The sequence below is a fragment of the Salvelinus fontinalis genome, chromosome 28, assembly GCF_029448725.1.
Source record: "Salvelinus fontinalis isolate EN_2023a chromosome 28, ASM2944872v1, whole genome shotgun sequence".
NCBI lineage: Eukaryota > Metazoa > Chordata > Actinopteri > Salmoniformes > Salmonidae > Salvelinus > Salvelinus fontinalis.
In genome coordinates this window covers 8,300,388-8,312,620 of record NC_074692.1, presented here as the reverse complement: position 1 = coordinate 8,312,620, position 12,233 = coordinate 8,300,388, and the positions used below count along the sequence as shown (strand labels likewise).

The 12,233-nt window shown below is 42.7% G+C and overlaps 1 protein-coding gene across 2 annotated transcripts; it reads right to left on the bottom strand.

Moving 5' to 3' along the window:
• Positions 1 to 250: 250 nt before the first annotated feature.
• LOC129826056 (AN1-type zinc finger protein 5-like) lies at positions 251 to 8,624 on the bottom strand. 2 transcript variants are annotated; one of them, XM_055886351.1, is made up of 6 exons: positions 8,354 to 8,624; positions 3,524 to 3,688; positions 2,971 to 3,073; positions 2,779 to 2,864; positions 2,385 to 2,504; positions 251 to 1,977 (listed from the first exon to the last, which is right to left on the bottom strand). In XM_055886351.1, the coding sequence occupies exons 1-6, from the start codon at positions 8,361 to 8,363 to the stop codon at positions 1,829 to 1,831; spliced, it is 633 nt and encodes a 210-aa protein (XP_055742326.1). In that variant the 5' UTR covers positions 8,364 to 8,624; the 3' UTR covers positions 251 to 1,828. The 2 variants fall into 2 exon arrangements, with proteins under 2 accessions (XP_055742326.1, XP_055742327.1); XM_055886352.1 differs by having other exon boundaries at positions 8,456 to 8,624.
• Positions 8,625 to 12,233: the final 3,609 nt, after the last annotated feature.

The window sequence follows — 12,233 nt, the reverse complement described above, 5'->3', positions numbered from 1 at the left end:
TCCTCCATGCAGAGGCAGGGAGGGATGGCATTGAGGTACCGGGGGAGCAGGACCGAGTAGTCATCTTTGCAGTCTTCCTTTCGTGCATTCTCCCGGAGCAGCTGCCAGCATGACTCCTTCTGCCGACGCAATCCCCCCCAAGCCTGTGACAGGTGTGTGAAAAAACACCGGGTTTGAAAACAGGGTGCTTCCAAACAGTCTGACTGGCCCACATATTTACTCCTATAATGTAAACAACCAGGCCTTGTAATGTCTCTGTACACAGTCTTTATTTACATGATACAATTATGCTGTAATGCTGGGTAGCAAGATTATGTCATTCATAAATATCAGTTTGTTTGTTTTTTGTACAAATTTGCATAACTAACAAAGGAAAAAACTGAAATGGATACCTTTCTTTTAATAAGTAAAAACCTCATCCCTACGGGAGAAAAAAGATCTACTCGGGACACACTCTTGTATCAATGTTTCACACAGCCAAGGAAAGTCTCACACACACTGCTGCTCTAGATCAGTCGCACAGACCAATAGCGGAAAGAAAGCTGAAAAGATCCGTTGGAATCCAACTCTGGAATCTAGTTTTCAAAACCTCCGTTCTGCCATGCTCCTGTAGCCTTGGAAACATGTGCAGAGCTACGGGATATATTGCTTCACAAAATGAGGTGCACACAATCTGACACCCATGTGTTCACTCAAACTCACTGAACACACACACCAAAATCAACACAAAGCAAAGCTGTCTCATATACCCTAACTTCAACTGCACTGAATACATGTGCTAATATCCGTACCATCTTCATGTATATAAAAAACAGGGATTAAACATGTCTCTCAGCAGATACAATAATGACCTAGCAATTCATTCAGATATTTTACATGATTTAAGATATTACTGCATGGGGTTGCTCTCCCATTCATTCATTTAGTCAATAAAACAGATGGGTAGTGCCCAAGCCTCACCCAGAGAACTGCACCAGGGAACCCTCTGCCGAGACCACAGTTGGGAGATTCTGACCTTAGATTAGTCTAGGACCTACTTGACTAAAAGTCCTGTCCCACATGATAGTTGGTAAAAATGTGTTTTTGTCCTTCTTCTCACACCTCTTACAATGACCATAAAGACAGGCCGCGGCGTTCGGGTGATCAAACAGAAATGGTGCCTAAGGACTGCTTTAAAAATGTCAGAGGTAACCCCTTCCTCTGGAAATAATGAAGTGATTGTAAGAGGAGATGATTAGGCAAAAGCTCCACCTGGACAATGTGATGAGGAGAAACATGACCTGCTGCTGCGAGGTAGGCAGGTCACAGTCGGGGGGAAAAAGCCCACCTGCATTCTGGGAGAGCGTTGCAGTTCTCGAGTGGTCTTACCTATCGGACAACTGACCCGACTGACACTAATGGGAACGGAACGTAGAAATGGAGATTCAACTGAACTCGTCGGGATACTGCATGTGCACACAACTAGAAAAAAATAGCTGTCGGCTATTTGGCAACAAAGTGGCCAGCAACAAGTATTCAGTTGTGATAGAACGTCCAGATAGATTTGGGTTCTGCAGAACAGACACGTCTCTCCTGGAAAGTTACCCTGGGCTGCTCTTTTAAAATATATCTATATATATTTTTTTTTACAGAATATCAGCAAAGACAAAAAAACAACTAAATAAAAGTAACAAAAAAAGTGACCGTTCATGCATCTCCCCCACGGGCAGGATCTCTGTCCTTTCTCAAGGTTGTGACTTTAAAAATGACATCCTTTTGCCACTCGTGCCAGTGTTCATGTCAAGGGTTCGACATCATACTCTAGTCTCTGTGTGGATGGTTCTTGACCCTATATTCTCCGGATCTTGTCAGCGACCACAACAGGGTTCTCCTTGCGGATCTTGGCAGCTGCCTCAGCCTTGTAGTCGTAAGGACAGTTGTGCTTGTCGGAGTACCGATGGACACCGCAGAACAGGTTCCCACAGCGACAGTCGAACCCTGGAGTAGAGTTCAAAAGGTCAGAGATTAGAGGGGAACCACAGCATGAACCAAACACCAACTCAATAAGAATTAACCTCTGATAATAAGACCAAACGCACAGGAAGACTAGGGTTACATTCCAAACCAACTACGTTACAGCCGTGTTGCGCAGATGATCAGATAAATAAGTGCTATTGATGGGGGTTCCTGCGTGTTACACACTATTTATGCATAGTAGAGATCCGAGGCCAATCACAAATGCGGAAGTAGTTTGCGGAAGTAGGACTATTTGTGCAACTGCAGTGTAGGTGGCCTGGAACATGGCCAACCTCTTTCGGCAAGAACCGCATGACGTCGTATGCATTGCTCAATCCTGTCATCCCACTTCAATGGAGAAGCACCACGTCCTGCTACGGCATGCTCACCTGTGAGGCCCACCCTCTTGCGGCACATGAAGCACTTATTCTTCTTGGGCTTGGGGGTGTCTTCCTTGGCCTCATCACCGCTGGCAGTGACGGGGCTAGACGCAGTAGGCTGAATCACAACTGAAGGAGAAAACAGAGGGGAAAAGCACTTAAATATACACTTCTTTCAGTCTTAGGATTCAAATAGAACTGTTCCTGTGTTTTTTCTAAGGCAGTTTTAGCACTCACATACAAGGGTATTTTTAAACTGGTTTATTTTAGGCAGCCTCTGTGTTTTGGAGGCTGTATGTAAAACCACAGTTGGGTGGAAAGTATACAAGTCAGGGTGCATCGAAATAGCCAATGCTAAAGTGGGTCGAACAGAGCAATGTTTCCCTCTAGAAGTGTGTTTTACCAGGCTCTAGGGAATCTGGGTTATCCTCTCTTGAGATGCTCATCTCGGTCATTTGTTGAGTCACTGGAAGAGAGCCATGAATAGTTCTGCAGAGGGGGCGAAAGAAAAGAAAATGATAAGTTACAGATATGAGAGCGCATAAAGCAATAAGACATCCATTGTAGCACATGTGGACAAACAAGCACACCTTACCTAGCCATGTCTGCAGCAGAGCCAGATGAAGGGTCTACTTTGGCGAGACTGGCCTCTAGCCTCTGGATGGCTGAGGCCTCAGAGGTAGGACTACCGACTGCTCCTGTGACACAGCAAAAGCAAAACATCAACCTCAGATGGGAGACGAGACTCAATTTTGGTTCAACGGTTTCCGCTCAAGAGTGCAGCTGGTCCATAACGTGTATGCAAATTAGCGTTATCACGATAACAGTATCGCAATACTCCAAGGTATCTTGGAAAGGAAACAAAACATGAAGCGGGCTAAATTTCCTGAGAAAAACAGTCCTATTGTTGGAAACAAGCAGCCTTATGTTGTCACCCAGAATCACATGCTTCCTTTCCAAGCAATAGCACACAATATGTATCATACAGTAGGCTTTTTAAAGAACCAAATAGTATCTTAGTATCGCAATACTGGTATCGTGACAACCCTAATGCAAATAGTGATTTTTAAGGGGTGGAGGGGAGGGGGACGCACTGTTTGAAGTAGATTTGTGTGGTCAGTAAGAGAGAGGGTGGAGGGGGAACTTACCCATTGGGCTACGTTGGCTCAAGCTGCAGTCACTACTCTGCTGTCGGTTCAGATGCTCCTTGTAGCAGACCGAGCACATGCCGTTGTTTCTGGGGTTGCCATAGAAACCACAGCCAGTGGCACAAAGCACAGGCGTCAGGCTCGGGTTCGTCTCTTGGGCCATCGCTGTCGACAAATGGGAGCAAGGTGCCTTGTTAGTGTGGGAGTATGTGTGCGTGTGTCTGCATGCGTAACAGTGCGTCTTAGGTGACCAAATGTAGGTGTGGTGGTTAGGCACATACATTTGAAAATAACATACCTGGAAGGAACATTAAAAATAATGAAGAAACAGGAGAGAAAAATGTATTATAAAAAAGACATCCACTGAAGCAAGGATTCTACTACCAAAGTTAGAGGGTTGAAATTCCTCATTGTGCACAAGAAAACAGAACGAACGGCGAGACGAATTAGGCCTAAGACTTTCAGCTCCCTTCCTTGGCAGGAGCTGTTCACATCAACAGGAGTCAGGACTAGGATGTGTCAAAGAGTCATTACCATAAATGACTAGGCCTATAATAGTGTCAGCTGTTCCTCCTCCAGCTTGTCACGATTAAAGCACATGTTGATGGATATTTATTTACACTGTGGAACAAGGACAGAATAGTGCCAATATGGGGAGAATAGACTGAGGAGTCACATTTGCTGATCAGTTTCCGTCAAACAATGTTCCGCGTTGGATTGTCATTAACCCTCGAAGGTGCTGTAGCAAGACACATAGAGATTCTCCGGAACATTTATATACTTTTTAGCCAGTAGTTGTCAAAGTAGTGCTCATGAGCCAAAAGTGATTGCAGAAAATTGTTTACCATGTCACATACAGTGCATTTGGAAAGTATTCCGAACCCTTGACTTTTTCCTAATTTTGATACGTTACAGCCTTATTCTAAAATTGATTGAAATACATTTTTTCCTCATCAATCTACACACAATACCCCATAATGACAAAGCTATAAACAGGTTTTTATAAATGTTTGCACATTTATTAAAAAAAATAAAATAAACTGAAATATCACATTTACATAAGTATACAGACCCTTACTCAGTACTTTGTTGCAGAACCGTGGCAGCGATTACAGCCTTGAGTATGACGCTACAAGCTTGGCACACCTGTATTTGGGGAGTGTCTCCCATTCTTCTCTGCAGAGCCTCTCAAGCTCTGTCAGGTTGGATGGGGAGTGTCGTTGCACAGCTATTTTCAGGTCTCTCCAGAAATGTTTGATTGGGTTCAAGTCCAGGCTCTGGTCGGGTCACTCAAGGACATTGAGACTTGTCCCAAAGCCACTCCTGTGTTGTCTTAGCTGTCTGCTTAAGGTTGTTGTACTGTTGGAAGGTGAACCTTCACCCCAGTCTGAGGTCCTGAGCGTTCTGGAGCAGGATTTCAACAAGGATCTCTTTGTACTTTGCTCTGTTCATCTTTGCCTCGATCCTAACTAGTCTCCCAGTCCCTGCTGCTGAAAAACAACCCCACAGCATGTTGCTGCCACCACCATGCTTCACCGTAGAGATGGTGCCAGGTTTCCTCCAGATGTGATGCTTGGCATTCAGGCCAAAGAGTAGAATCTTGGTTTCATCATACCAGAGAATCTTGTTTCTCATGGTCAGAGTCTTTTAGGTGCCAAGCGGGCTGCCATGTGCTTTTTACTGAGGAGTGGCTTCCGTCTAGCCACTACCATAAAGATCTGATTGGTGGAGTGCTGCAGAGATGGTTGTCCTTCTGGAAGGTTCTCCCATCTCCACAGAGGAACTCTGGAGCTCTGTCAGAGTGACCATCGGGTTCTTGGTCAGTTTGGCCGGGGGGCCAGCTCTAGGAAGAGTCTTAGTGGTTCCAAACTTCTCCATTTAAGAATGATGGAGGCCACTGTGTTCTTGGGGACCTTCAATGCTGCAGAAATGTTTTGGTACCATTCCTCATATCTGTACCTCGACACAATCCTCTCTGAGCTCTACGGACAATTCCTTCGACCTTATGACTTGGTTTTTACTCTGACATGCGCTGTCAACTGTGGAACCTTATATAGACAAGTGTTAACCTTTCCAAATTTTTATTTGTATTTTTTTTATTTTACCTTTATTTAACTAGGCAAGTCAGTTAAGAACAAATTCTTATTTTCAATGACGGCCTAGGAACAGTGGGTTAACTGCCTGTTCAGGGGCAGAACGACAGATTTGTACCTTGTCAGCTCGGGGATTTGAACTTGCAACCTTTCGGTTACTAGTCCAACGCTCTAACCACTAGGCTACCCTGCCGCCCCAAATCATGTCCAATCAATTTAATTTACCACAGGTGGACTCTAATCAAGTTGTAGAAACATCTCAAGGATGATCAATGGAAACAGGATGCACCTGAGCTCAATTTCAAGTCTCATAGCAAAAGGTCAGAATACTTATGTAAACAAGGTATTGTTTTTAAAATAAATTAGCAAAAATTTCTACATTTGTCATTCCGGACTATTGTGTGTAGATTGTTGAGAGAAAAAAATAAAAGAATAAATGTTTAGAATAACGCTGTAGCGTAACAAAATGTGGGCAAAGTCTAGGGGTCTGAATACTTTGCGAATGCACTGGATGTGCAGATTTGTGCACCCACCTCATTGCCATCTCGCTCTGCTGTGTGTGCATGATGTGCCTCTTGCTTGGTGTCACTCAAATGCTGAGGGGCTGAAACTCATTGGTTGAACTTGAATTGCTAGGGAGCTGGCCCATGTTTTCAAATTCGGGATTACGTAGCTAATTAAGGTAAAACAGTAATTCTGCTCATAGATTATGCATGTACGAACTACACATTGTCAAATCCAGCCCAAAGTGGGAGGTTAAAAAAAATACTTAGGCGCCAAAGTTCAGGAGCATGTCTTTAAGTTCCAGGTAATGAACAACGGGTAACTTTGCAAGAGAAATAAACAGATTTATATTATAGATCATGACGATAACATTAGAAAAAAAAATCTGCCATGAAGGGGCCACAGCAGCCTGCTCAGAACATTCAGAGATGTCAGTGTTATGGCCCTGCGAGGAAGCGAAGGACAAACATACAATTCTGACAGCCCTTTGCACTCTCCAACCCCCACCAAGGTGGCCTGTCACGCAAGGATTTCCTTAGAAAAGCCTCTTCGACTGTATCACGTGTCTGCCTGCTGACTGCAAAGCCCCCTGCAAGCGCCACAATTGTTGACGTTGCCTGGTTTACACCAGTTACCACAGCCACAAAGTCAATATTTATTTATTTTTTTCCACCAAAAGCGAAATTGTAGAAACAGGTGGTGTTTTTATGACTTTGTGGTGAAGACCATGTTGTCTGGGCCAAAATGTTCGATTGTCACGAGCGGTACTTGGATGATCGTGGCCTGCTAGATGCCCGACAACCTGTTTGCCACCTGGGTATGCATGGAACACAAATGCTCTAACACATCGCTTTCTCAAAGAGAAATAAATAGCATTTGCAAGCAATCATCCATTTTCCTGGAAACACAAAATAGTTTCACTGTCATTGACATCTGTCGGAGAGCAGCAGGGTCTATGAGCCCACTTCAATCAAAGTGCTCCACATGCGTCCACCACTCCAGAGCCTGTAGTGAATATTAGCTAGGCTAATTTGTTTAAACTAATTAATGCAATCAACACGAAACAAAACACGCATTAATGTATCTGACTGTAGCCTAAGCACACCCTTGGGGGGGGGGGGGGGGGGGCTTATTAATTGGCACAATGTGGTTATTCACGACAGATTTGCCTAGATTATAACATAAATGTAAAGAAATTACTCTCTAAAGCTAGCCTACAGATGGACTAAATGGCCAAAATTACGTGGACACCTGCTCGTTGAACATCTCATTCTAAAATCATTGGCATTAATATAGAGTTGGTCCCCCCTTTTAACAGCCTCCACTCTTCTGGGAAGGCTTTCCACTAACGTTAGATGTTGAAACATTGCTGCGGGGAGTCCTAGTTACTATATATGGTCATGGTTAGACAAAGAACAAAATTAAATAGATTGATATGGCCCAAAACCACTGAGTCACGCTACAGCTAAAAAGTGCTAAGTACGAGACAAGAGTTAGCCAGCTAACTAACGTAGATTAGCATGACAAGGAGTATAGTCGAGAGCAAAGGCAATAATAGTGCTTTGTCGCACACTCGTCTGGAACGAATTAACACAACTATTTAGCTAACAATGTTCTGTAACTAGATTAGTAAATTAGATATAAGCCATGTTTTGACCCTTGTTCTTTTGTGCCTTCTTTGTCTGCCAACCATCTCTTCCTGTTTGGACGTTTTTGATAACGTTAGCGCCTCCATACTAAAATGAATTTTTGCACATAGGCTGGCACCCTATTCCCTATTTGTGCATGTCCGAATTCAATGTTAACATTTCCTTAAGCGTTAAAATGAAACTAATTGAAATCAACCAGCATCAACTAACATGCTATCAATTCTCAAAAATTGGTTAGCAATTGCAAGTAGCTGTTAACTAGTATCGTATTAAATGATTTTTCAGATAAAGTACAAGCACAGAGAATTAGCTTATATATCGCTATTTTACCCTTAGTCTCGAAAACCGATACTATAGCATAGATGGCTAGTTAGCGACCCTCCCTGGCTTGTTTTTTTCCCCAGGCCCAGACAGACTGGTCACGTTCGAAGGCTTGTGATATTTTCAGTGAGGTGGTGGTGACAGCTTTTGCTCGCCATACCTTGTTTACCAGAGGCTAACGACCAAGGATAAATATGACCTTCCCTCCACAAGACAACACATATTTCTAGTTCATTGATGTTCTGATAAAAATGTTTCCTTACGAAATTCCATATTAAGTTGATGTTGATCCAATTTTCGGTGTCCTTTTTCTGTCTTCAACCATACACCACGACAACCCAACCGTTTCAAATGTCGATTCTCACCTGCACAATTTGATCAAAAGCACACACGATGTATGGTCTGGTTGAGGACTGTCCACCAAATGTCTTTTCTCGCTGTTTTCTCTGACCGAGGCTGTGAGGTGTAAATGTCTTCTCTTTCTCTACCCCCCCGCCTCTGCTCTGTCGAGCGGTGTTTGTTTCCTACTTTAGTAAGAGGAGTGGCAGATGATGTCACGGTGAAAATACCGTACAGTGATTCGCTACCCTAGAAGCCCCGGAGCGCGTGTAATAGCATGGGGAGGTGTGGTGAGTATACCGTCTTTATTGCACATTCATTTGTCATCCATCCACCCACAGTTTGAATATCGAGCCATACCATGATTCTTAATGAGTCAATGTGTCTAAATGAGTCTTTCAAATAACACTGACAGGCTTGTGGTAACATATGTGTGTTTATTCTGTGTGAATATCAGATTTGTATCCACAGACAGGTGTGTGGGTGTTGCAATACGAGATCAATAAAAACAAAACATAAAAACAAAACAAAAATATTCAAATTAAATGGTTTTTCATTGCATTTTCAACTCGACTGATGTTTTTTTTCCACAAAATGTTGCGTTATATAGTGAATGTTCCCACTCTGGTCTTTTCATATGCTTTCTAGTCAACAGCTAGCATATGCAGTGTGGGTATAGCCAACATGATGAGATTATTATTCAGCAAGATAATTTGTATTTGTCAAACGGCAGCCAAGCATCGATCCTCATGTCACCATAATAAGACCCTCCATATTTATTGGAAAGGAGCATCAAGCTCATCACCATTAACTTTGTTCACCCTGTGAATGTCCTCATAACTTTTTTAATCCGTAGCCTAATAAACTGCATGCTTTCTCGAGTCGTAGTGGGAGGACCACACAACATATCGTCGCGTGACTGCAAGTTTACTTCGATATGATGGTTTATATGTGAATAAGTCAAAGTTCATTGGATGCGCACACAGTTTATCAGATGTAATAGCAGGTGCATGGAAATGTGTATGTAACTAGCTCCTAACAATGCAGTAAAATGTAGATAATAACAATAAAAAATAAAAAATAAGATCAAATGTCGGAACGAATGTAATTAAAAACCCAAATAGCAGTCAGTGATCCAAATGTCGTCTATACGTACGTATACGTTCACTGGGTGAATTTACTCAAGATACTGATAATGATGTGTACCGCATAGATATATTAGAGTGAGCTATGAATCTAACTACAGAAACGATTTCAGAACAACAAAATATTATGTAAACATAATTCGAGTGACCAGTGTTCAATGACTCTATGTACATAGGGCAGCAGTCTCTAAGATGCAGTCTCTAAGGTAGAGTACCGGGTGGTAGCCGGCTAGTAACAGTCTCAACTTGTCTAGCCTATTTTGTTTTGTTGATTGGAAAGTTTACAGACAAATTTGCTATTTCCTTCAGGCCTGTTGTGACATTTCTTATCTGACATGTACTTTACTCACATAAAAATGTTGGATGGAAGCCTGGTTATTGACAGTCACTCAATTTGCCCAGGTTATTGACAGTCACTCAATTTGCTCAGCAGTGCTTTGCCTTTATGCAGAGGGGTCCCCTATACGCAGAGGGGCCTATTCGCAGAGTGGGGCACCTAAACCAAATCTCGCTTAGGGCCCCACATGGGCTAGAGGCAGCACTGGGTGACATACCTATCAGACACACACCTACTGTTTGTCAAGAGGTACTGACTGCTCTGCTCTTTCATGAGAAACTTGACCGGCAGGTGTTGTTGTAACAGAAACATCTTTGTGGAGTGAGATAATGTTGCCAAGGAGGTCGAGATCCTATAGTCTACAAACTCTAAAAATAAATTATAGACCATTATACACCAAAAACAGCACTAGACCCTAAAATATCTTCACACATTGACACATTAAATGTGCCACTTGGCACCCTATGTTGAAAACATGTTTGTGGTTTCAGTGGGTGTGTATTTGAACATGGGGAATAAACACTGAACATTCAGTGTGTTTGCCCTGTGGGTATACATAAAAGTCCCTACACGCTCCCCTCAACCATACCATTGGTGGTAAGTTGAGCGTGTTCCCCCAAGACGTGAATCACAATGAGGAAATGGGAGGTGTTATTGTAGGGTGGGATAGACAACCTGTTAATTCTAGTTCAAATATGTACCGAACTGTTATCTGGCTGGTTGCCTTTCTCATGTTGGGACTCCCCTTGACCATAATTATATCCTCCTGCTTCCTGCTTACAAGCAAAAACTGAAACAGAAAGTACCAGTGCTCGATATAGAAATGGACTGATGGGGGGGTTCTACTAATCAAACATATGGAAATGTTTTAAGATGGTCATACCAAGCATCATTTAGCTATTTTATTTTGAATTTTAGGACCCCTTTTGGTATCCCCCAAAATATTAAAACATTATTTGATGAAAACATTGAATTGCTATTAGCCAATGGAAACACATCTGTCCTATATCTGAGTGATATAAGAAAGATCAGGAAATGATTGTATTTTTTTTTAACCCTTTTTTGGCGCTAACTACTTCTATATATACAGTACATTAAGAAAGTATTTAGACTCCTTGACTTTTTCCAAATTTTGTTAAATTACAGCCTTATTCTAAAATAGATTAAATTGTTGTTTTTTTCTCATCAATCTACACACAATTCCCAATAATGAAAAATCAAAAACTGGAAATATCACATTTACATAAGTATTCAGACCGTTTACTCACTGATTTGTTGAAGTGCCTTTGGCAGCGATTACAGCCTCAAGTCTTCTTGGGTATGACGCTGTCACGTCCTGACCATAGTTCGTATGTGTTTTTCTTGTTTAGTGTTGGTCAGGACGTGAGCTGGGTGGGAATTCTACGTTGTGTGTCTAGTTTGTCTGTTTCTGTGTTCAGCCTAATATGGTTCTCAATCAGAGGCAGCTGTCAATCGTTGTCCCTGATTGAGAATCATATATAGGTGGCTTGTTTTGTGTTGGGGATTGTGGGTGGTTGTCTTCTGTCTTTGTGTTCTGCACCAGATAGGACTGTCTCGGTTTTCACATTTGTTATTTTGTATTTTGTATAGTGTTCACGTTATTGTCTCTTCTTTATTAAATCATGTTGAACACTAACCGTGCTGCATTTTGGTCCTCTCCTTCATCCCAGGAAGAAATCCGTTACAGACGCTACAAGCCTGGCACACCTGTATTTGGGGAGTTTCTCCCATTCTTCTCTGTAGATCCTCTCAAGCTCTGTCAGGTTGGATGGGGAGCGTCGCTGCATAGCTATTTTCAGGTCTCTCCAGAGATGTTTGATTGGGTTCATGTCCGGGCTCTGGCTGGGCCACTCAAGGACATTCAGAGACTTGTCCAGAAGCCACTCCTGCATTGTCTTGGCTGTCTGCTTAGGGTCGTTGTCCTTTTGGAAGGTGTACGTTTGCCAAAGTCTGAGACCCTAAGCGCTCTGTAGCAGGTTTTCATGAAGGAGGAACATTTTGCTCCGTTCTTCTAACCCTAGATCCTGACTAGTCTTCCAGTTCCTGTTGCTGAAAAACATCCTCACAGCATGATGCTGCCACCACCATGCTTCACCGTAGGGATTTTGCCAGGTTTCCTCCAGACGTGACGCTTGGCATTCAGGCCAAAGACTTCAATCTTGGGTTCATCAGAACAGAGAATCTTGTTTCTCATGGTGCCTTTTCTCATGGTGCCTTTTCTCTTTAGGTGCCTTTTGGCAAACCAAATGTGCTGTCATCTGTCTTTTACAGAGGAGTTGCAGACATTTTCTGCAGATATTT